The sequence below is a fragment of the Miniopterus schreibersii genome (genome assembly GCF_964146895.1).
Source record: "Miniopterus schreibersii genome assembly, chromosome: 9".
Lineage (NCBI taxonomy): Eukaryota > Metazoa > Chordata > Mammalia > Chiroptera > Miniopteridae > Miniopterus > Miniopterus schreibersii.
In genome coordinates this window covers 12,517,051-12,541,557 of record NC_138118.1, presented here as the reverse complement: position 1 = coordinate 12,541,557, position 24,507 = coordinate 12,517,051, and the positions used below count along the sequence as shown (strand labels likewise).

Here is a 24,507-nt window from a genome sequence, read left to right as displayed (position 1 = left end):
CAAAAAACTCCCAGCAACAAAGGCCCTGGTCTGGACAGCTTCACAGGGGAGCTTTCTAATTCTTTAAGTTGTAGGGTTAGAGAGTTTACTAAAATTTTTCTTGTTTTTTAAGGTAGGCCTGTAGTGCTATGAACTTCCCTCCCAGGACCGCTTTCGCTGTGTCCCATAGATTTTGGGTTGTGTGTTCATTTTCATTTGTTTCCAGGAAGTTTTCTTTCTTTCTTGATCTCATTGATAATGCACTTGTTGTTTAATAACATGCCATTTAGCCTCCATGTGTTTGAATGTTTTTGAGTGTTTTTACTGTAGTTGATTTCTAATTTCATGCCATTATGGTCCGAGACGCTTCATATGATCTCAGTCTTCTTGAACTTGTAGAGACTTGTTTTGTGTCCTAACATGTGGTCTATCTATGAGAATGTCCCATGTGCACTTGAGAGGAATTTATATTCTGCAGCTTTGGGGTGAAATATTTTGTAAATATCAATTAAATCCATCTGATCTAGTGTGTCATTTAGAGTCACTGTTTCTGTGTTGACTTTTTATCCAGAAGACCTATCCAGTGAAGTCAGTGGGGTGTTAAAGTCCCCAACTATGACTCTATTGCTGTCAATCTCCTCTTTAAAGTCCTTAAGATTATTATTGATAGGTCCTTATTTATTGCCATTTGAATTCTTTATGCCTATGTTTCTCTCTCTATTTCTTATTATTATTACAGCAGTCCCTTTAACATTTCCTGCAATGCTGGTTTGGTGGTGATAAACTCCTTTAGCCTTTGTTTGTCTGGGAAGCTCTTTATTTCACAATCTATTTTGAATGATAGTGTTGCCATTCCAGGTTGGTCCCAGGAGAGTGTCAGTGTAGCTTCCACTCAGCCCGCTGCCATCTTTAATCCCCCCCTTTTTTTTCATCACTTTTTTGTCCAGTGAGTTACTTCTTTACTGCTTGTGAGCACCTTGTAAGTAGAGCAAGAAAAAGAGCATCGCAGATTTGGAATCTATCGTATTTCTGAGCTTATTTCTTACATTCACCTGTCCAGAAATAAGGCTTTCCCTCTGTGTTTTCTGATTTGATTTACGATAATTTTTAGATTTGTTTTCTATTTACTTATTGGATGGTATGTGTATTCTATGACTAGATAAATGCAATAGGCATAAAAGAAAAAAGAAACCACCAGTAACATTCTGATGTCTCTGTTACCTGGCTGCACAGGAAAACAAGGGAACATCAAATTCATTACCATCGCTGCTCCTGGAATCATGCTATTGATTTGCGGGCACACGGTGTGTTCTATGTTTACAATTATCTGCCTGTAGTGCAGTTAATTCCAAGTGGGATATTTTCAACACGTTTGAGTAAAATCTTTTAAATCCTTAACCTCTATCCTGCCCTTTTTGTTTTGCACATCTTGGCAGCACTATTCTATGATGCTGGGCATGTTTTCGTCGTTATTTATTAACTCCACAAGGAGCCATTCGGTGCAGTAACACCCACTGCTACATCTCCTTCAACATTAATCTAAAAACAGAAGAAGATCATTTTAGGAATGAGTAACAAAAAACACTGAGTTTTAGAGTCCTGGATGCAGAATTATCTTTCCTTGACTTACTGCAAACACTAAACGTGTTTATTTTTTCCTAAATGGAATGTCTTCACCTCCTCACATAACATGATTTCAACATTCAGGTTGCTTTCTTATGCATATGCTCCGTTTGTCTTTGTTTCTTTAAAGTATGATATTTAAAACTAGGCAGAACACTCCATGTATGGCTCAGATAGTGAATGTTCACGTACTTTATTTGTTCCTTGTCACAGTACTAAGCCTTTTATTTTATTTTTACTGTTGATGATGAATAAGTTTACAAAATGAGTAAGACACACCTCAAGCAAGTCATTATGCTGTCGTATAATTATGCTCAAGTAGAGCAGACTGCAAGGGGCCCTGGGCACCCACAGTGGGTGACTGTGGAAGAGACTGTTAGCTCCCCGAAGGCAGGAATCAAGTGAGTCTTGTTCACTGTTATGGCCCCAGAACCAGGAAGAACCCTGCTGCATAATAGGTGCTCAATAAAAACATCAGTGACTCTAGAGAATTAGCTGGTTTGAAACCAAATCCACATAAAATAAGTGCTGTTCCCCAAACAAAACCTTTTCTGTTAAAGAAATTGGTTTAGAGAATCTGTTTTCACTCGATAGTTCTCTACATGTATTCAAGAGAGACACAGGTACTGTGTGGCCAACATCATCCTCGTCATCATAATCAGCCCGTGTTTGTTCTACTCCCATCCTGCTCTAAGAAAGAATTAGAACTTAGGACCTGTTGTCCAGAGCTGGTACAATGAAGAAGTGGCTGGTTAGGCACTGTCTCCTGCATTTTTACCCAGGAAGACATCAGACACACACGCCAAAAAAAATAAATGGGAAATGCTAGCAAGAAGTCCAGAACAACTTCAGATGTCAAAAATTCATCTTATTTCCCCCAAATATTTTTATATCCATAGTCCATCTTTTTCTTTACTACTGTTAAAGTTCAATTCAAAAGTGTCCTCAAATCCAATAGGTTCTGTATTGAAGGACCCATCTATAGAGCATTCAACATTTTACCTATGTCACTGTAGGTCACATCTAACATCAAGCAGCTCCTTTCCACGATTGGGAACATAAAGCAAATTACACCCCCAAGAAATGAAAGACATGGCGAGACCATAAAAGATAGTTCAGTATTTTTTCCTATTTGAACTATGTTGCCATTTGAGTCCAAGATGCCAAGAATGTCCCCTTTGTCAGCTGGTTCTCTCGCTATCAGCAGGGCCCCAGGTGGGTTCTAGAGCCACCACCTGTCACTGTTGGATCCTAAGTGTGCACATTCTGAAAGTCCATCATCCTGCTGTGCGATCAGCAATATTTGCAGAAAACCTTAACACCAAAGTCATATTAAGGTCAGCAACAACTTGCCAGAATTCAAAAGAAAAAGAAAGTAAACACTTTTTAAAATATGACATTTGTCAGTGACTAATTTTTTTTTTCATCTTTGACCATTTTGGGAGAGGAAGATAATACCTTAAAACAGTGTTTATCTCTCCCCTCTGCCCTCACTTCAGGATCTCATAAGCTCTCACTTCCAACTCATAATAATCTCCTATTTTTTCTCTCTGCTTCCAGTGTCTTCCACCCTCCACCATCAAACCACGGTCTGTACTGTCCAGAGTGATCTTGCCGAAGCTCATATCCGATTATACCATTTCACCTCCTAAAATCCTCCTAAGGCTCCTTATGGCTTCTCAAAGTCCAGTCCTTGGATGGCTGTGCCCATCTCCCCAGCTCACCTCATGCACTGTCATGTGCTCTGTGTGCACCAGAAGGAACCGCTCATCACCCCCTGTAACTGCCCTTCCTTCACACCTCATGCCATTGTCCATGGTCTTCCTATTGTCTGGGTTAGAATGTTTATAATTTACTGTAAAAATACTTCAGCATTGATGGCTTGATTTTATTTTCAACTAAGAGCTGCTTGGTTTAAATTTCAACCACAGTACCAATGAATTTCCCTAGTCATTAATCCCACTCTAGGGTTAGTTGACTTTCATTATATCAGAAAATCAGATTCCAGAAGGATCTGTGACCAGTGCATTTACTGGGATCTCAATCAAAACTATACATTTTACCAGTTAGCACATGAATATCAGAATGAGCTTTTATTGGTGCAATTAGCCATTAGTTGCTTAGCAGCTGTTAAGATGATTACCTATCATGAAAATGAACTGATAGTCAAGATATTCGGATTCCCTTGCATGAGCAGGTTATAAGAATATAGCACATATTATACAAAACTTAGCCTAAAATGGATTATAGATCTAAATGTAAAACCTGAAGCTTTTAAACTTGTAGGAGAAAACTTACAAAAAATTTTAGTGACTTTGGTTTGGCATAGAGTCTTAAAAATAACACCCAAAGCACTGTCCCTAAAAGAAAGAAATGATAAATGAACTTCATCAAAATTTGAAATCATTCTTTGAAAGATACTGTTAAGGTGAAAAGTGAGTCTTTTCCTCACTGGCTGCTCGAAGGTCGGCCACCGTCGTGAACACACAGTAACTGTACAGACCAGGAAATTCATGACCAACAGCCCACTCCTGTGGAAACAAACGGTCACTGACGTCCTTCACCCTGGGAAGGCAACAGTACCCGAGACAGATATTCGGGGAAAAGTAGCCAGAATGTCAAAGACCACACCGGACGTCATCTTTGAGTTTGGGTTCAGAACCCATTTGGGTGGTGGCAAGACAGCTGGCTTTGGGCATGATTTATGATTCCTGGGGTTACACAAAGGAAAATGAACCCGAACATAGACTTGCAAGACGTGGCCTGTGTGAGGGTAAGACCTCAAGAAAACGAGACAGGAAGGCAGGAACAGAATGAGGGAAGTCGGGGCTGCAAAGGCCAGCGCTGGTGCTGCAGAGTGAGCTGGAGACTGGACATCAGAGGAGTTAAGATTCTTCTGACTGTATCTGTGGTGATTGTGCAGATTTTTCATGAGAGGATTAATAAACTTAGAACTCTCATGTGAGAAAAAGGAAAGAACGAAAGACTAGGAGAAAATATGTGCAAAATGCATATCTAATGAAAGACTTGCATCCAGAAAATATAAAGAACTCTCAAAAGTTAGTAAGAAAATAAAAAATCTAATTAAATTAGGCAAGTGATGTGAACACAAGGACATATGGACGGCCAATAGACGGGAAAATAAGCCCATCATCAGTCATTCGGAGAGCGTACATTAAACCTCAATGAGATAGCACTATACACCTATTAGAGTGACTGGAAACATTCTTTTAACTGACAAACACTTGAGGGCACTATGCTAAGTGAAGTAAGCCAGGCAAAGAAAGACAAGTAATCATGATATTACGTATATGCAGAGTCTAAAAAAGAAGTTGAACTGATAGAAATAGAGAAAAGTAAGGGGTGGCTGGGATGGAGGAAATAGGGAGAGGTTGGGAAAGGGGTACAGACTTTCAGTTATAAGAGGAATAAGGCCTGGGAGCTCATGTAAAATGTGATTACAGTTGACAGCACTGTGTTGTGTAATTGAAATTTGCTACAAGGGTAGAACTTAAATGTGCTCACTAAAAAGAATAAATATGTGAGGTGATGGAGGTGTTAATTAAATATATGGGGGAATCCTTTCAGAATGTATACCTACATCAAAACACTTTAAATATCTTAGAGTTTTATATGTCAGTTATACCTTAATAAAGCTGAAATTTTTTAAAAAGCTTACAGTAGGCGCTGGTGGAGGATCGGAGCAACTGAAACTCCCGCACGTTGCTGGTAGGAAAGGAAAATGGCACAGCTACTTTGGGAAACAGTTTGGCAGTTCCTTATAAAACTAAACAGACTCTTACCTTATGAGCCTCCGATCCACCTTCAAGTATTTACCCAGGAGAAATGAAATGTATACAAAAACCTGTACATGAAGCAGCTTTATTCATAATCACCCCAAACTTGAAACAACCCAGATGTCAGCTGGTGGGTAGTGGAATCTCGGCACGTGCACGTGCGGGAGGCCGCTCAGCCGTACGAGGAATGGGCAGCATGGGTTAGTCTCAGACGCCCTGGCAGAATGAAAGAAGCCAGACTCCAAAGGCGGCATTCTGTATGATTCCCTCTACCCGGCATTCTGGGAGAGATGAAGCTATGGGACAGAAATAGGTCAGTGGTTGCAGAAGCTTAGGGTGAGAGTAGAGTTGACTTCAAAGGGGACAAGGGTATTCCGAGGTGATGGGACTGTTGTGTAACTTGATTATGGTGGTGCTTATACAACTTATGCCTTTGTCAAAACTCAGAGGACAGTACTCTAAATAGGGTGAGTTTTTCTGCCTGTAAATTATTCCTCAATAAATCTGACTTTAAAATAAGAAAGATGGTAGTCAAGCCCGTGTTCGCATCATTGGGGACAATGCCCAAGGCTTTTGCAGCCATTTGCTTAGGAATATTTCTTGTTACCTGATGCCAACTATAAGGGTAATAGAATCCTGACCCGAATTGTCGTCATACCTCTCCCCTGGGAAGCTTCCGTGGCAAGATCAGACAGAGCATCCAAAACAATAGGGAGTTAGGACTTCACTGAGCTCACAGAGTGGCCTGTTTGAACTATGGATGGTGGTGGTGTTCTTTTTTAAATAAATACCTGTGTGTGTGGTAGAATTATTTGGACTGAAACTTGCTTTTCATTTCAGCTTAATACAAAGGTTAGGAAATATCCAATCCTTATCCATCTCAAACTTCTTTGGCAGTTACTGATATCTACCAAAAATAAATGAGTAAGGGACTGGGGGGAGGTAGAAGAGGGTATAGGGAGATAAATGGTGAGGGAAGGAGACTTGACCTGGGGTGGTGAACACACAATACAATATACAGATGATGTATTATAGAATTGTATGCCTGAAACCTGTATAATTTTATTAATCAATGTCACCCCAATAAATTCATTAAAATAAATGAAGAATGGTGTATAATCAAACTGACTCAGGCCATTTCCACACTGAAATACACTTCTCCCTCCAGCTCACTCAGACTTGTCCTTTCCTGACACCCTCAGTGTATGTGCTTCTTAGGGGAACACTGCCCTCTTTTGGTCATTTTTTTCTTGGTGGGTCCCACCAGGCTTTGGAGTCTTCAAGGACACAAAGTGAGTCTTACGTTCTCAGGGCCTAGCACAATCTTTAGCAAATTCATGGATGTTTGATGTTTTATTTAAGTAATAGGTTAATATTAATAAGTATGCTAACAGCAATGATGGCCAGCACTTACTCTGCACTTCCTTCGTGCCAGGCCCTATGCGATGCACTTTCTATGTCGTAGCTTCTTGGGTATTGTTATCATTCCCATTGCACAGATAAGGAAACTGAGACAGAGAGAAAACAACTTCCTGGTCACACAGCTAATAAGTGTTGGAATTGGGAATTGCAACCAATGTAGTCTCATTATGAAGCTTACACATTTAAGACCTGTGGCTTCTGCCTTTCCTTTCCACTACGACATCTGTTGAAAGATATCGTGTCTTTCACACATGCATACAGTCCTGTCACTGAAAAGAATTTCAGGGCCCATCTATTTCTCAGCCACAATGTGTGGATCAAATAAGCAGGGATCGCAGAAGCTGACTTGCTCAACATCTCTGAGCTGTTCTGTGGAGTAACTATGAAGGCTTTCTGGTGAACGGGGAGGGACACATGAAATTCCACAGGCCCACTGTTCTGTAAATACCTGAGTGCACTGACACCAAAAGATCATTATTTTCATCAGAAAGATGTATTGCTAATTGCTCTCCCTACCTCTGTCTTTTCCAGGGTTCACTGTTTCCACTACCTCATCCCTCTGGCAAAGGAGGGGAACTATGCCATTGTCGCTAATGTGGAAAGTATGGATTATGACCCTCTGGTGGTCAAGCTCAACAAAGACATCAGTGCCATTGAGGAGGCTATGGGCGCCAGCCTTCAGCAGCACAAGTTCCAGTACATCTTTGAAGGTCAGCCCTTCCCCTGGCCCTGGGTGTCGGGAGGAAGGGGGTGGCTTCCCTGATTTTTCTATGTCATTGAAGTTCAAAACTTGTGGAAAAGGTTGTTGGGATTTTTATTTTGTTTTTGATTAAAGCTGCAGTACCTGGTGTCTCTGTGTAGGGCAGGTAGACGACAGTATGGCTGCCATCTGCTCCTGGTTGATAAGGAGATTTAATCCAAGATAAGGCAGATGGCAGCCCGGCTGCCTCCCTGACGTGCCACTCATGAGAGCTGGGTAAATGTGTGGAGGGCCACGACTTCACTCAAGAGGAGCTCACAAAAGGAAAAGAAACACACAGGAGGAGAGGGCCCTGAAAAACCCTCGTGGCTAAAATCCTTACTGAAAGGGGGAGTTTTCTCTCAGAGAGCGTGTTATTGTCAGAAAACAGCAGCAGCCTCTTACTGGCAGCGATTTAGGGGGGATTTTAGGAAGGCTGTCCCATGAATGCCTTCAGGGCGGGCGGGCAGCATGGGTGTGAATGACACACCTTCTGAGGCATTTGCCTCGAGGATGGGAAAACAGGATGCCGACCCAGTAACTGTTGCTGAATTCCTTCCTAGGGTGCCTTTTAGGGCTTCAGATTATATTCCCTCTTCCTTTGTTTTGGTTTCTTTGTATACAGACCTAGGTGCTAGAAGCATCCATGGTGTCTCGCTGAATGAAACCAGTGTTATTTAGAACAATTAAAAAGGTGCATTGTCTAAGGATTGTAGCAGCCTGAAGAGAGGAAGTGATGGTGGTGGCCATTGATGGCTGCGTGAGACAGTTATATTCCAGCAAATGTGGACCCAAAATCCTATCTTTTCAGTAAATTTTGTCATAAAGATGGAGATGTGTCCTGATAGGAACTATCCCTGAAAGATGTTAGTGAGAGCACAGAGGTTAAAGGCCTCCTGTGGGTGAGCCGTGGCACTGTGAACAGGTGCCACCTCTGTGGCTTGAGGCTGCAGTGCCCACCTAGAATCCCTTCTCCCTGCTGTGCAGTGTCCTTGGTCCTGACCGGGGCTCTTCCAAGCCCAACATTCACTTTCCCAGTTTTCCTCCAATTTACCCAGGCATTTCTTCACATGCAATCCTGCTGGGAGACTATGTCTTGAAATCTAGGCATAATCTTCTGATTGGAATCGATTTTCACTAGGAAATCATACATTTCAGACTGTTTAAAAAGCCAGTTATTTCTCTGCGATATAATTTTCTAAATTCAAAAAGTATAATGTTGAGTTTCCTGAGGTGGGGGAGGAGGTGACAGGTCTCAGTCTTCCTTGGTGTGGCAAGGAGGAGCACTTCATCCCAGCTGAAGTTTAGAATTGCTGGTATATAGTAATACATAAAGCAGACCAACTTCTAATTGGTTCTGTTATTATTATTCATCATATAAACTTATTTACATAATATATTTATTAGCATTTACTATTCTTTACAAACAATCCACCTCCAACCCCCACCCATTACCTACACTTAGGACCTACTGCATATAGCAGAACAGAATTATACCTATAGTTATGGGCTCAGGAGTGTCAGCTGGAACTTGACCTACAGAGATTTTTCACGTAAGCCAATTGTCTGGTATTGACTGTAAAAATCCATGCGTGTTTTTACTTTACTTTCAAGTAGTAGCACATACAAGTGGGTTTGTGGTCTCGAAGCAGTGTTGGTGAGTGTAGCAGAAGCAAGAGAGAACACACCCTCCTCTCCCTTTTCTACCTCATCCTAATGGAGGGAAAACTCACTTGGAAGCCAGGGAGCCATGACACCTGAAGACACACCCCGGGCTCTGATCAGGGTCACCATGGAGGGACTATGGCCTCAGAAGAGGAAAGTGAATACGGCAGACTCCTTGCAACTAGTCGGACTAGCTTTCGAGCTCTGGGGGAAACAGCCCGCTAGAGTCCAGCTCTGCAAGAATAAAGGGAGAAGACGAAAGAGAAGCTGACGTAATTCCAAGTGTTTAGAAATAAAAGCTGGCGTTTTCAAATGGCGATCTCCATGTGCCTCGGCGGCCCTGAGCCAGCTCCTCACTCAGGTGCAGAGGGTACCCTGAACGGGACGCCTGGTTTGTTGATGTTCGCACCTGCTCTTCGGTCAGCTTCATAGACCTCAGGACAGCCGGAGGCGAGAGCCAGTCACTGATGACACCCAGAGACATCCTTAGGTGTCTCGCGGGAACGCAGCGGTTAACCCGCGGTCGCTTTTCTTTCGCACTTTGCCTCTGCTTACGTTCCCTCCACCTGCCGCTTCAGGAATATGCCCCATTGTCACTGTTGGGGTGCATTCGCGCCAATGCCAGTAGCCCAGCTTCTTACTGATTTACTTTTGCTTAGGCAGGTTCCCAGTCAGCGTCTGAGCTGACGTACTCTCTCCTGTCTGCTCTGTGGGAGGAAGCGGAGGCCCACACATCATTGAATTTACATGTGCTCCCTGCTCCCGGAATGTCTGTACTGGAAGCGAGTCCCTGTGCACTGTGATAGTGTCTGTTCCCTAAGCCCCGGGTGCTGACCAGGCGTACGTGGCGGTGCTGGAGCTGTGCATTTCCCAGGTTTTGTTGCCAGCAAAGAGCCTCCCCATTTGTAAGCACCAGGACAGTGTGTAAGTACTCTAAAATCGCCGTGGCATCAGTGGTGCAGGCGTCAGAGACGTGTGTCCTTTGGAGGACTGGAAGCGAGACATCCTGTGTGCCAGTTATGCAGGATGACGCTAACCCATCTTCTCTCGTCTCCCACCCTGTGCCGGCCCCTCAGGCCTAGGACACCTCATCTCCTGCATCCTCGTGAACGGTGCCCAGTACTTTCGGCGCATCAGTGAGTCTGGCATCAAGAAAATGTGCAGAAACATTTTTGTTCTTCAGCAGAACCTGACCAACATCACCATGTCGCGGGAGGCAGATTTGGACTTCGCCAGGTAAGCGCACATCAGGCCCAGGGCCGGCCCCAAAGCCAAGCCCTCACTGCCTGTGAAGTCATTTTTAAAAGTAGATTATTGTTCTTAAAAGTTAGTTTAAAAAGAAAAATAGGTGATGGATGTTAATTAAACTTTTTGTGGTGATCATTTTGCAATATATGTATCGAATAATTATATTGTACAACTGAAACTAACAGTGTTATACGTCAGTTATATCTGTTTTTAAAAAGAAGAAAAAAAAGAAAGAAAGAAATAGATGTTCCTCAGTCATAGAGAAGGTAATTATATACAATTCTATTCGACGTTTAACATCCATTACACAGGTAATTTTTCCTATTGTCTAACCTAAGTTCTTTTTACTACAAAACTTTAACTTTTGTTTTTGGTTATAAAAGTCATATATGCTTATTGCATAATATATGTGATACAAACTACAGAGAAGACTATAAACATTACTCAAAACTTTTAACCTAGAGACCACGATATTGAGTATACTTTCTCCTGGGTTTTGTGCACGTGCTCTGGGTGTAGGTGAGTTTTCATACATGTGCATAGATACGATTTCTCTTTTTACAAAATTAAAACTATGTTAATGTGGTTTTATATTTATTTCCTTGTATTTTCCCATATCAGTAATACTCTTTGGAAATATGATTTTCCCCTTATCTATTAATATCCCTTGAAAATATTACTTTTAATTCCATGGTATAAACAAACCATAATTTGTTTATTTGATACTTTGCAAATTTGTAGACATTTGGATTTCCCCTTTTTTTCACTCATTATTAGTAGCAGGTGTTGAGAGTGTTTTACACGAACCTGTTTCCTTGTCTCGCCTGCCTGGTCCCTGCTGAAACCCAGCTCCTCCGGTTTCCGCTGGGGTTGGTTACTAGTCCCCGTGCTTGCTCTCCCTTCGTGTCATTGAAGCGGCTGCTTTTAAGCAGCACTTTCTGTTTTCTAGGTTTGCTGATTTCAGTGCTTCCTGATTCTTTATAACATGCCTTTTCGAATTTGAGGTTGATTTTCTTCTCACTTTATGCTTCTCAACACCACTTAGACCTTTCTTCAGTCATCAGACCTTAGGTATTTTAATGAAAGCTTAACCAGCTTTGACGAGGCTGGGTGATGACTGTGGCTCTCAGCGCCGTTTATAGCTAGGTGAATTATTCCACAGACTCCTTTATGGCTAGGGTGTCATTTGTTTTTAATAATCCCGAATGTGCCTGCCTAATATTTAGTACTTCGGTGTCTTTTCACTTGATATTTTGATTCCTTAAAAGTTCAAGGAAATGTGAAGCAATTCTTGAGATGTTTGAGGGAATGATGAAGTATGATATTACTCTGACAATTATTAAGACATATGGTAGGTTGCTTTGGAATCATATGACCATACATCCTTGTGCTTAATCTTCTCCAATCCATCGCTCCGTTTGTTCCGCTGCCACCTGTTCCTCTGCTCCTCTGCCCTCCTTCCCTGCCTTATTTTTTCCTCTGTGTGTGTGTGTTTTCATTAAATTCCCTGTTTTGGGCTAAGTTTGGTGACAAGCCTCCCTTGCTCAGATGGAGAAACCAGGTGTGACTGAAAGCTGCGTTTATTTGGCCGCTCTTATGGGGAATTATGTCATTATTGAATTAGTCTCATAATAACATCGACAAGGGGAGCATGAGAACAGGGAGGCCTGAGGGTTGGAGAGAAGCATTACTAATTCTCGGAGGAATGTAATTTCCTAAATTCAATCATCCTTTTTAAATGATTTTTTTTTATTTAGCTGAAATAAGCAAATTAACATGGTTTTTGGCAGACAGTATGGGGCTTGAACACACACTAGAAAAAACTGACATCTGAATAATGGAATGCTGCCTGGGCAGTACTGGGGTTGGCATCAGTGGGCTGAGGGCCAGTGACACGTTTCTTCAGGAAATAATTGATGGCCCCTGAGGCGTGCCTTTCCCGGGTGGATTTGTGACCGATGTCCAGGGCAGTGGGTATTAGCTGAAAGGTGACCATTTGGGACAGGTACTGCTGCTGTTGTTACTCGTCACTCTTAGTGGATTATGAAGCTGGCATGAACGTATAGCATTGGGTGATTCTGTCCTTCCGATCCTGGTCCAGGAGATGTCTTCTTACCTCACTGTGAGCTCCCAAAGGCCGACACCTTTCCTGTTTCCTCGGTGCCTGGACCAGAGTAAGTGCTCATCATGATGAATGAATAGGTACCAAATTCAGGCTTCTTTTGGCGCTGGTCAAGGGCTTGGATAATGACAAACTTGAGTTTTGTCTTTAATGCCCTGAAAGTTTTAATCAGCTGACATGGGTCAGTTTTCTTCCAGGCTTATCAGAAACCAATCCTCTCCCTGCAGTCCTTTCTTTGTAGAGCAGAAAGTGTCACAGAAAGGAGTAATATATCCCTACTCTGCCTAGGCCTTGTCTCGCATTTTCTCTTGCTCCCATACATACACTCGTATATAGACACACTTTATAGCCTTATCTTCTTTCTTTTCCTCTTGTTGGTAGGGACAGTTTTGTGACATGGGCTCCATCAATTCTACTGAACTCGGAGCTGTGTAAAATAAACGTAACAGCAAACCCAGAATAGCTAGAAATAATAGACTGAAGCTGTGTGCCTCAGCATTCCGTAAGCAACGTCTAATCAAGCGTGGGCAGCAGCTGTATTTCCGGCCAATCTCTATAGGAATGTTATCTTCTAACACAGTAATTAATCACCAGCCGCCAAGTGTCAGAAAACGTATTTAACAAGAAGTTGTAAGGCTCTTGTAGTTTTCCACTTCCAGAGCCTACCCGCCAGTGGAAAGTGTGGCAGTCTTTCTGTAATAAAGAAATGAGGGCTCCGGAGCAGTTCCATTTATTGGAATTGCTGCTCATGGTATTGTTAAGTTGTGTCTTTTTATACACACCTGTGCTCTTACTAGCCTCTGGTGGGAGGATAAGTCTTGGGTGAGCAAAGGATCAAGATGACCTATATGATCATGAGAATTACAGAGACCCTGTCCCCTGTGGTAATGATCTCTACTATGGCTCTGACCCTTTTGACTCCACTGTTAAATTTCAGACTCAAAAAGATGCTTTGTCCTGGAAAATTACTATGATTAACTAGAAAGTGGAAGGCTTTATGAGTGTGCTTTTTAATTCCTTTCATCAGAGATCATCTTGCCCCTAGCTGTCACGCACTTCTCCAGAGCTGGGTCACCGAAGACAGTCTGGGCGGTGTACATCAGAAGCCTGAATGGGCACTGAAGTCCCCAGGGCGGACCTGGCCGTCTTTATAGGTTAAGTGAAGCCATTACTCAAAGGAATATCCCAGAGTGTTCCTCCTCGCGCCCCCCCCCCCCCCGATTTCCCTTTGTGTCTGTCTCTCCCATTGCCATTGCCTCTCTTCTCCTGACAAAGGACATGCTAGCTAAGGTTCAGGCGTGGTAAGGGAGTTCTCACCCACAGGAGCCCTCCCCGCCCTTGTAGTCCTTCCTTTGCTCACTGACTCACTCATTCAGCAAACGTTTTATTGAGCACGCCTCCTCTATAGGTCCTCCCTCATAGAATGTGAATTATTGCGGGCAAGACAGACATAAGTAAAATACATGTATGTCAGATAAGGGTATATGCTATGGTAAAAAGTTAGCAGTGGAGAGGAGACTTGAGTACTCCAGGTATAATGAATGTACCCTGCGATTTTCGCGTGTTTGTGGAATTCCTTAGTAAGATGGTAACATTTGGGGACAGAGTTGAAGGCAGAATGGGAGCAAGCCATGTGGCCATCTAGGAGAGAGCACACCGGGAGAGGGAGACTGAGCAGAGAGCCAGCGCCAGGGGTGTGCCGGGCATCTGAAGAAGGGCAGAAGGCCCGTGTGGCTGCAGTGAGCAGGTGGGGAAGGTTGGGGGGGGGGGGCTAATGTAAGGGGCTGAGAGCCTGAAGGCTGCTATAGTGTCCTCGGCTTTTGCTGTGAGTGAGGCAGGAGGTGGTTAGGGTTAGGAGCAGTGAGTGCCATAATCTGACTTACACTGCAAAAGAGTCACTCTGTCTGCCGGGTTGAAAATAGAGGACTGGGAAGGGGAGGTTGCAGGCCCGGGCAAAGGCAGGCAGAGCTGCTAGGAGACTACTGCAGCCATCTAAGTGAAGGATAGTGGTAATTCCCGGCAAGGTGGTAGCAGGGGAGAGGGTGGCAGGTGGTCAGATCAGGATAGATTTTTAAAGGACAGCTGATAGGATTTGCTGAAGCATTGGAAGCGAACCAGTGACTCCAGGGCTCTTGTTCTGAGCAGTGCAGAAATGAAAATGAGCCAGACCATTGGAAAGGCAGGGTGAGTTGGGGTTGGGGAGGGGCGAAGGGGCAGATAGGAAGGAGACATCAAGAGTTCGGGCTTGGAAAGTCACGTCTAAGATGCCCGTTAGATGCCTGAATAGAGATGAGGAAGAGAGAGCTGCACGTCCGAACCTAGAGCTCAGGAAAGAGGCCCAGGCGGGAAAGGGGCTTGGGAGCCAGCTGCATGAGGATGGGATTTAAGGCCGTGGGGCCGAGTGAGAGGCGAGAGCTCAGGAACACAAGGAGAGAAAGAAGAGCAGCCGTCCAAGAGCCCGGCGCTCCACTCTTTGGCTGTTGGAGTGAGGGACCAGCGAAGGAACCTGAAAGGGAGCAGGCGGCGGAGGAGGGAGGTAACCAGGAGGGGGGGTCCTGGAAGTCAGGTGAGGAAAGTGTTCGAAGAGGGGGTGTCTTCATCTGCATCACATGCTGCTGCCAGGTTACATTAGCTCAGGACAGAGAACTGGCCACCGGCGGGCCCCACAAGAGGCCTGAAGAGCCTTGGTTTGCAGTTCTTATCTTCACTGCACACTTCACCTCGTGTAGAAACAAGCTTCACGTGTATTTGGGAGCAGGCTCCCCCTCCTCAGTTCCCTGGTAGAGAATACAGTTATTAGAGTGTTTCTGTTGTGATATGCAAAAAAACAAAAGGCAGCTTCTCTTTTCTCATTAGATGGTTACTGAGAAAGCTCTGCACTTCCTGGCACAGGTACTCACGTGTGTTTCCCATCATGAAGCAGAGTTGTGATCCTTCTAGAAGAATAAATACCTGGCAGTTTCATTTTTAATGATGAGCAGTCTCTGCTCCCGGGTGCCCCACCCCTCCCTCTCCCACCCTCTTCTAGACACCCTGGGTTAGCTTTGGAGCTGGTCTATGTGTGTTCATTTAACCAGTGAAGACCTATGTTGCCTGTGTATAGCGCCCATACATAGTAGCATTTGCTCCGCAGAAGCCAACAGAAAGATGTCACTGGTAGAAAAAGAACCATTTGAAACCTAAAACCCAAAGGAGAAAAAACCTTGCCTGAAATGCCTCCTCTGAACACAGGTTTATATGAAGACGTGCAATATACCATATTTGTTTAACTCAAAAAGAAATTGAATCAGAAAGTGAAAAGACAACCAATAGATTGGGAGAAAATATTTGCATATACTATTTCTGATAGTCTTGTATCCAGAATGTATAAGAAACTCCTACAGCCCAATAATACAAAAGCAAATAGCCCAATAAAAGAATAGCTAAAAGCACCCCAGTAGCAATAAGTACACCTAGTGCCCAGATCTTGGATTCAGTATTATTCTCAAATAAAAGCACCCAGAGCTCCTGGGAGAAACGGATAATTCTAGGACTGGGGCAGGAAATATACAAGATGAGCCTAGAACATCCTGCACTAACAAAGTAAGGAAGTACTGAAAACATACATGACACATTGGTGGGTGTGTCAGGGGGCACAGGAGCCAACTGAGAGAGCTTCCAGTGGTCCAAGTTGGACAATTTGAGCAACAATCAAAACAAGTAGTATTGGATTTTAACCCAAAGCATTAAAAAAAATCAGTAAGTCCACAGTGGTAAAAGTAAGTGACTGAATATATTAGTAAGTGAGGAGAAAGAGACAAATCTGTGCAGAAGGATTCCAAATAAATTCTGTCGCTACTGTACCCTGAAGGAGGGGGTTCTAACCTCCCACTGCTTACGTCTAGGGTTCATAGAGTGACTCCCTTCCAAAGAACACCGTGGACTGGGGGAAAGTAACTTTATAGTAGAGGAATCTGACCAATAGTACTTGAGCCAGGTGTTCAAGGTCAATGTCAACATGCATCAATCACATTGACAGATGTACCCTTGTTAGAAGGGATGAAAATGACACTTTACCTCTGTGATCTTCCCAAAATCCCTGACTCCTGTATGATCATGAGAAAAGCCATCAGGCATATATCCAAAGAGGAGGGTCCGACACAGCACCCGACTGGTACTCCTCAAAACTGGCGCAGTCATAAAAACACAAGGGAAGTACGGGAAGCTATCACAGCCAAAAGGGGCCTGAGAAGACATGGCAGCTACATGTGATGTGGCAATCGGATGGGATCCTGGAACAGAAAAGGGACATTAGGTAAAAACTAAGAAAATGTGAGTAAACTATGAACTATAGTTAATAACAGCGTATCAATACTGGTTCATTCATCTTGATAGATTTACCACACTAATATAAGATGTTAATAATAGGGAAACTGAGTGTAAGTTATCTGGGAAATCTCTGTACTGTCTTCTCAATTTTTCTTTAAATGTAAAACTATTGGGGGGAAATCTGTTAATTAAAAAAATAAGCAAAGGCTTTGAATAGACATTTCTCTAAATGAGGTACGTAGATGGCCAGTGTGCACATGAAGATGCTCACCATCACTCCCTTTCAAGGAAATGCAGATTAGAACCACAGTGAGAACCCACATTGCACCCAATGGAATTGCTGGGACCAAAATGCTAAGTGTCACCCTAGCTGGTTTGGCTTAGTGGTTGGAGAATTGGCCTGCGGACTGAAGGGTCCCGGGTTCAGTTCCAGCCAAGGGCACATACCTCAGTTGCAGGCTCGATCCCCAGCCCAGGTTGGGGCCCATGCAGGAGGCAACCAATTGATGTGTCTCTCTCACATCTCTCTCTCTCTCTCTCTCTCTCTCTCTCTCTCTCTCTCCCTCCCTCTCTCTCTCCCTCTCCCTCCCTCTCCCTCCCTCTCTCTCCCTCTCCTTTCCACTCTCTCTGAAAAGCAATGGAGAAAATATCCTCGGTGAGGATTAAAAGAAAATAAATGCTAGTGTTGGAGAGGAGGGGAGAAATGGAAGCTCACACATGGCTGCAGGAATATGAAGCAGTGCAGCTGCTTTCGAAAAATGTCAGTTCCCCATCGACCAGAGGTAGCTGTGAGCTTCCTAAGGCAAAGCCTCTATTCACTCCACAGCCCCGGCCTAGAACAGTGCCTGGCACTCAGTACATACCCTGGGTGGTCAAGGTAGGGTGTTTGGGCTTCATCCTGTCAGTGACTGAGGCTTTTAAGTGGAAAAGGGAGATGGTCAGATCTGTATTCTAAGTAGACGTTTTCAGCAGCTATGTGGGAAATAGGTTTGAGGGCGATAGAACTAGAGGCTTGCACACCCATTGGAAGGTGATTGCCAAGTGAGAGACGTGTGGGGCTTGAACTCAGGACTGGTGGGGATGGAGGAGACAGATTTGAGAAGTATGAAGTTGCTGAACAAACAGATTGGGGGAGTCATCAGCATGGAGTTGTTTTTTAAAGCATTAGAGGAAATAAACACTGTAGGTAGAGAACAGACCCTGGGAACACCAGCGTGTCAGGAGCATGGAGAGGAAGAGGAGCCCTGAGAGCACAGGAAAGAAATGTTCCCAAGCACGAGAGCCAGAGGAGGGCCGCGCTGAACCGGTGTTTTCCCCACAAAGGACGTGGCATCTGACTTCCCTGTAAACTAAAGCACCTTCTCAGTGTAAGTCCTGCAACTCCTCTGTGAAGTAAACTGTCTGGGTGCCTTCATCAAGGTGACAGAGTGAGCGACAAAGCCAGCCTACAAACAAAAGAGCAGTTCGGACCCCTGCGTTGTCCCTCACCTTGATCTCTGGCAGGGCTGAGAATGTAGAATTCCTTCCAGGGAGCTGCTTAGTAGGCTTGTTTTCTATAACGCTGTTGCACAGGGTCATTACTTTGCCTTTCTGCAGGAAAAGGCTGTAGGTTTTCCTGTTTGGAGTGACCAGGGTGTGGTGTGACCAGGGATTAGCAGTGACATGCTGCCATCTACTGGACACACCCAGTCACCCAGACAAGTGAGCACCGTGGATTCAGTGTCCTAGGAATGGGTGCTGCCCCGAAGTAGGTGTGAGAGGTGACCTGGCTGGAAACGTGAGATACTCTGCCTATCGAATGAAATGTTCTCTGACTGACTTGCCAGAGGGGCAATCTTGTTACTGAAAAAAAAACCAGATTATTTTCACATCTTTTTCTCTGTTTTTCCTCCGCCCCCCCCCCCAGCTTTATTCTGCCATTGATTTATGTGTCTTTTCAGTTCCAGGGTAACCTACCCCTTTTCCAGCCCTACCTGTAACACTCAAGATTTTTGACTCAAGATTATTAACTGTATGGATTTGTGATTGATTTTGTAGGAGAAGTTACTGCGTTACCCAAATTCTTTTCATGATAATGTTCCCAAAAATTCTGTTGTACTTCTTGAATTTAATGGTGATGCAAAGTTAGCCCTGACTTTCCTAGGAGCCAGAGTAAATTGAGAAGTATGATGGGTTACCTAGCTTTTGCTACATGATAGAAGGAAATGTGCCAGTTAATAAAATTTAATAATAAAACAAAAAATTATATGTCTTGATCTCAGAAAAAATTAAAGATCTTTGTCTAAGTAGATTTAAATAATATTACATCTTCCTCATTAAACCTTCATTTGACTTTGCTACCCTGTTTCTGACCATTCCACTTTCTAGTAATCTCCCTTTTCTGTTTATTACACTTAGAGTAGGTTCTATATATTCTAGCCATCGATCTCTAATTGATTGTTTAATCGGGGCTCTTTGAAGTCAGGTGAATATGCCTACTGATCTGCATATCCCCCATAAAGTACCCCAAACAATAAGTACTTCTAATGCTCTCAAAAAAATACCTGTCAGCATCAGTGTTTGGTTTCTCATGGACATACCAGGTGTGAGGCTTTGCTTAAGTCAGATTCCTTTTTACTGTGCTCTGTTAATGTTGCCATACCTCATTAGGGATTATTGACAGACAGTGTCTTCCCATTGTAGTAATATGCTGCAATTGGAATGATTCAGAGATTAGCATAGATGATAGGTGTTGTTATTTCCAATAAAGATCCCAGGAAATGGATATCAGAAGTAACTTATCCAAAACTCCCATCTAATTGTGCTGTTTTTACACCCTGCACTACTCCTGTAGTTGTCACTGTCAGGAAACTAAACTAATTCACCCAGGGAGGCCATTTCCTGCCAGGAGAGGATTGTATTGTACTGAAAAGACCTTAAACTTGCTCTGTGACTAAAGCCCACACATGATCATTTACTCACTCCATTAGAATTTTTACTGCAAAACTTGATGCTGGAAGCTGACCTTTCTTGTTTTCTAAATAGGGTAAAATATTTAATTTTGATGCTTAAAAGAAAACAGGCACAGTTGTTACAGCTGTAAAGGCAGAGCTACAACCCCTCACCAACCATGTCAAGGCCAGACTCCCTGCCCAGCTCCAACCTTTCCTTGTTGCATCTTATACGGAAAGCCCTTCTCTCCGTTCCCAGCTTCTGTTTTGCTTAACCAACACCCTTTGCAGTTCTAAAGAAAACAAACCGAAGTACTGAGGGGAGGCCAGAGGACCACAGTGAACTCTGGTCAACACCCAGCCGAAGTCCCAGTTTACATATGACGAAGTCAGGATTCAAACTTAGCCCAGTCCAACTCCAAAACCTATGTTTGTTCTTAACCATATGAAATCAGGGCTGTCGTCTGTAAATACTGGGTCTCTCTTTTGCTTTGTTTAATTAAAATATGATTTCATTCTTCAATTAGCCTCTTAGCTCTCAAACTTTTTTTTCCTGTCTTTTTTTCTGGTTGTGTGTCTTTCCCAATTGATTTTCATTGAGCACCCGTCTCTGGCAGTTCTAATTAGCTTTAATTAGAAGTTTCACTGCAGAGGGCTCTACAGACCCTGCTACGCTGGAATGTGTTGGGGCTGGTTTTGCTCAGCCAGCAGGTTCTGGGTGCTGCTTGTAGGTTTTCTGCCCAAACTTCCAAGCAACTGTCCTGAAGCGCTAGCAATGGACGCCCAACATCACTGTCTGGGACCATCCCACAAATGAGAACCGGCACATGATTCTCATCATAGGTGAGCTCTATCATTACTCCCAAGTCCACACCCTGTCCTCTAAAACACCAAACAGATAACTGTCGTTCTCAGAAGCTCAAGGGTATGAGACTTTCCTAAAGGACTGGTTTTCAGTGGAATTCTTTGACTCCATCCCTAAAATTCTGGATTTAGAAGGTTGAGGGTAGGGCCGGAAACCTGCTCTGTGTTTAGCAAGAGCCCAGGGGATCGGATGCAGAAGTTCTCAGACGCTCCTGGAGAGATACTGACCTCACCTTGTGTTGTCTGAGGATATTGTACAGTGTCTAGGCCATTTCTCCCCCTGCTGCTTACTCTCCCTTGGCTCCCCCTTTTTCCTTTTGCCTCCTGCTGAGGAAAGTAAAGGGAATTATGACCTGAAAGCACTACCCCATATTAAGCTGAATCACCATTAAAACTATCCCTCAGGGCAGGCACCTGGAGTCAGGTTATATTCTTGGAAATGGGGTGAACTAAATAGTATTTCATTTATCCAGTGGTTGGCCAGTAAACAAATTCAACCCATCAATGCACAAACCTGGGCAAGTCACTTCAGCTCTCTTGGCTGGAGTTTCCTCAACAAAACAAAGGGTTCAATTAGCTGATTAACTGTAGGACCTCATACAGACATGACTTGCCCAAGTTCCATGATATAGAGCCAGAGGTGGGGCGCAGAGGGCTAAAGCTCTCAAAAGAGACTATCGCGGGAGGGCCTTTCAAAAGGAAGGTTAGCCTCAGCTCAGCTGCATGAAGACACTGTAGAGGTGAGGATTTTTCTGCCTGAAGGAGAGAGGAAGCAGTGGGCGCCTGTTTCTTTTCCCAGTTAAGACCAGGCCACAGCGTGTGCTCCCCAGAGAGAGAAGCTGGCTACCGCTTCTACGTGACTATAAAGGTCTTAGAAGGCTCTGAACAGTAATTCAAAAAATAAACATGTAGGTGCTGAAAACTATAAATGTCACACCTGCTGCAGCCCCGCCTCCCCTTGGCCTGCCGCGGTTTCCGATGGGGGCCGGCTTAATTCGCATCGGCCTTTCGCTCCTTCCTCCAGGCTCTGCTAAGCTCCGTGTTCTAACCTTTAAGGAGCGAGGCTGCGTGGCTGCGTAATGATTTCCATCGCCCGCATCTGCATGTTTAAATTCCCCCGGGGAACTGCGCACCTTCTGCTTTCTCAGCTGGAGATGGAGTCAAGCGGAGGAACCCGGGGCGGGGAGGCGAGGCCAGCTGCCGATTGACTTCTCCCCCGCCCGCAGGCCGGGAGGGAGTGGATCGATGGCCTGGATGGCGCCCCCGCCTCGCACCCGGCCTCCTGCCCTCTAGGCCAGCTTTCCCGGAGATGCTGATTAAACATGTTGGGGTACTGGGGACCGAGGAGGGAGGGGACAGGTTGGGGATTTTTCGTTGCTAGAGCATTTTATTGACAACATTAAAGGTTTCATGATATATTCAACCAGAAATTAATTACAGCCCAGTTCCCATTTCTCCCTTAGGTGACAGCCTCCTATTGGTGAAAGTAATAATGGGTTTCAAATGTTTGTGAAAAACATAAAGTAATTACTTGCTGTGATAAATCAGTCATTTGAAGTTTCAGCTCCTCTCCGCTCCATGTATGTGGCAGTGGGTCTGCTTCTTTTGTTAACTTTAATTACATAGCATGGGAGAATTTTTATTTTGCAGTTTTCACAAATTTTGCCTTTTTTTAAAATTTCTTGGCTTCCTAGTTCTCCGGGGATGGAAGTATTGAAATGATAATGACACATAACTACCATTTGAACAAGGGAAGCATATGTCTGCCAGGAAGCTGATTGCCTTAAAGTTTGTAGCTATTGGCTATCAGCTATTTGCCAGTTCCTGTAATGAGCCTTAAATATTTACTGTTTGTTGTGCAGAGGGAAAGAATATGCTCTCGGGCATTTCAAGGCTCCTTCTCACCTATGGCATATGTTTAAATTATGGGCCCTGAAGCTAAAGAGCCTCTAATAGCTCTTCCCCTTTTTTAAATTAAACACACACACACACACACACAGTTTTCCTGTAAAATCTATAGCTCCTCTCCTGGTTTCCCTTTCTTTCTGTGGGGCCTGTGCAGATCTGCGTGGATAATACTGAGCTCTCGTTAGCTCACCTGTAGAATGAGGGAGAAATTTCCTTTTGGCAACTATCACCTAAGCAGACACAGTAGCGAGGACTATACCTCCAGCCTGACATATTATTTATCACACACAGGCATCCTGCAGTTGGCGCTAAGGTTGGCTCGCCCTTAAAAATAGGAGCTACATGTTTGCATTTCTTTTTAACTCAAATAAGTAGTGTGGATGTTAAGTTTTCTATTCCGTCTAATCTGCCTTGTCCATTCCTGATCAGTGAGTCCTAGCTCCAAAGGTTTGCTTAACTTCCTAAATCATGCTATCCCTCTCTTAGAACAATAAGTGTATTCTTTCCTTTCCAATATTCATCTCTTTCTTGGAACTATTGTTTACATTTAGGACCCAATAGAAGAACAGAAAGAATTGCTTATGGATAATTCTTCTGTGTGGAAAACCATACTAGCTGGGACTTGTGTGCTCTTTCACCACAATGATAATTGGGGTTCCTGGCATTTGCCCTTAAGACCAGAAGACCCTGTCTATCATCAAAGAAACTACTGCACTTAGTGTAGTTTAGGCATTATATATATTTTACTACATTCTGTCTTAAAAATTGATGACTCAACATGATCTCTCAGTGTAAGCCAGAGTATCTGATTAACTGTAAGCCCGAGTTTTCTTTTCATGTGCATGGTGGAGTTTTTCTTTCTCTAGGTAGTAACAAGTCCTTAAAAATAAATATTTTTATTATTTTTATTATTGTTAATGTCATTACTAGTAACTACTATGTATTGAGTACCGACTTCATGTAAGACACTCTACTGAGGCGATTTACACACAGTATCTTATTTAATCCTTAAAATGACCTAGCATGTGTTAGCATTTTCATTTCACAAGTGGGAAAATTGAGTCTGAAAGATTAAGTAACCCAGGGTCTGCACAACTAGTAAATGACAGAACCATGATTCAGAGCCAACTCTGTCTGCGTTTTCACTGCTGTGCCACACAGCCTGTTGCAATGGAATGTATTAGTATTTCAAGAAGATGCGCCACGGTTGCAGCGACTTTACACACTCTGTTAAATGGTGATGACGGGATGTTCCAAGCTGAAAGGGCTTGAACGAGGGGTGACAATTATCATCATCCCTGAGAGAAATTGAAAGATGTTGTTTTGTAGGCTTGCAGGGATAAACAAAGAAGACCAAGAAAGATTATGAGGGAGGATTTTAGCACAGCACCTAAGGCCTGTGTAGAAATGATCACTGTCATCGTTAGGCCCAACAGAGGCAGGACCGGTGAGGATCTCTGAGAAACCTGGCATGGCAGCCGCGTCGGAGGGTGCCCAGGTCAGGGAGGAAGGGCGGGCCACACGGCACGGGGAGCGTAGGCCCACCGCCAGGTGGGTGCCCAGGTCAGGGAGGAAGGGTGGGCCACACGGCACGGGGAGCGTAGGCCCACCGCCAGGTGGGTGCCCAGGTCAGGGAGGAAGGGTGGGCCACACGGCACGGGGAGCGTAGGCCCACCGCCAGGTGGGTGCCCAGGTCAGGGAGGAAGGGTGGGCCACACGGCACGGGGAGCGTAGGCCCACCGCCAGGTGGGTGCCCAGGTCAGGGAGGAAGGGTGGGCCACACGGCACGGGGAGCGTAGGCCCACCGCCAGGTGCAAACCTCAATTCCCACAGTATCACCAGAGCACCTACATGTGGTGGTGACAGTGACTGATGAAATTGTCCTCAAATGGCTTTTAAGAA

The 24,507-nt window shown here is 44.1% G+C and overlaps 1 protein-coding gene across 1 annotated transcript in view; it reads left to right on the top strand.

The window, feature by feature from the left end:
* Positions 1-24,507, top strand: part of EXOC4 (exocyst complex component 4) — a 643,225-nt gene that overhangs the window by 585,728 nt on the left and 32,990 nt on the right. Inside the window, exons 16-17 of the mRNA XM_081147994.1 lie at positions 7,353-7,531; positions 10,302-10,461. Of these exons, the coding sequence (XP_081004120.1) occupies positions 7,353-7,531; positions 10,302-10,461 (339 nt within the window). The remainder of the gene's footprint in view (positions 1-7,352; positions 7,532-10,301; positions 10,462-24,507) is intronic.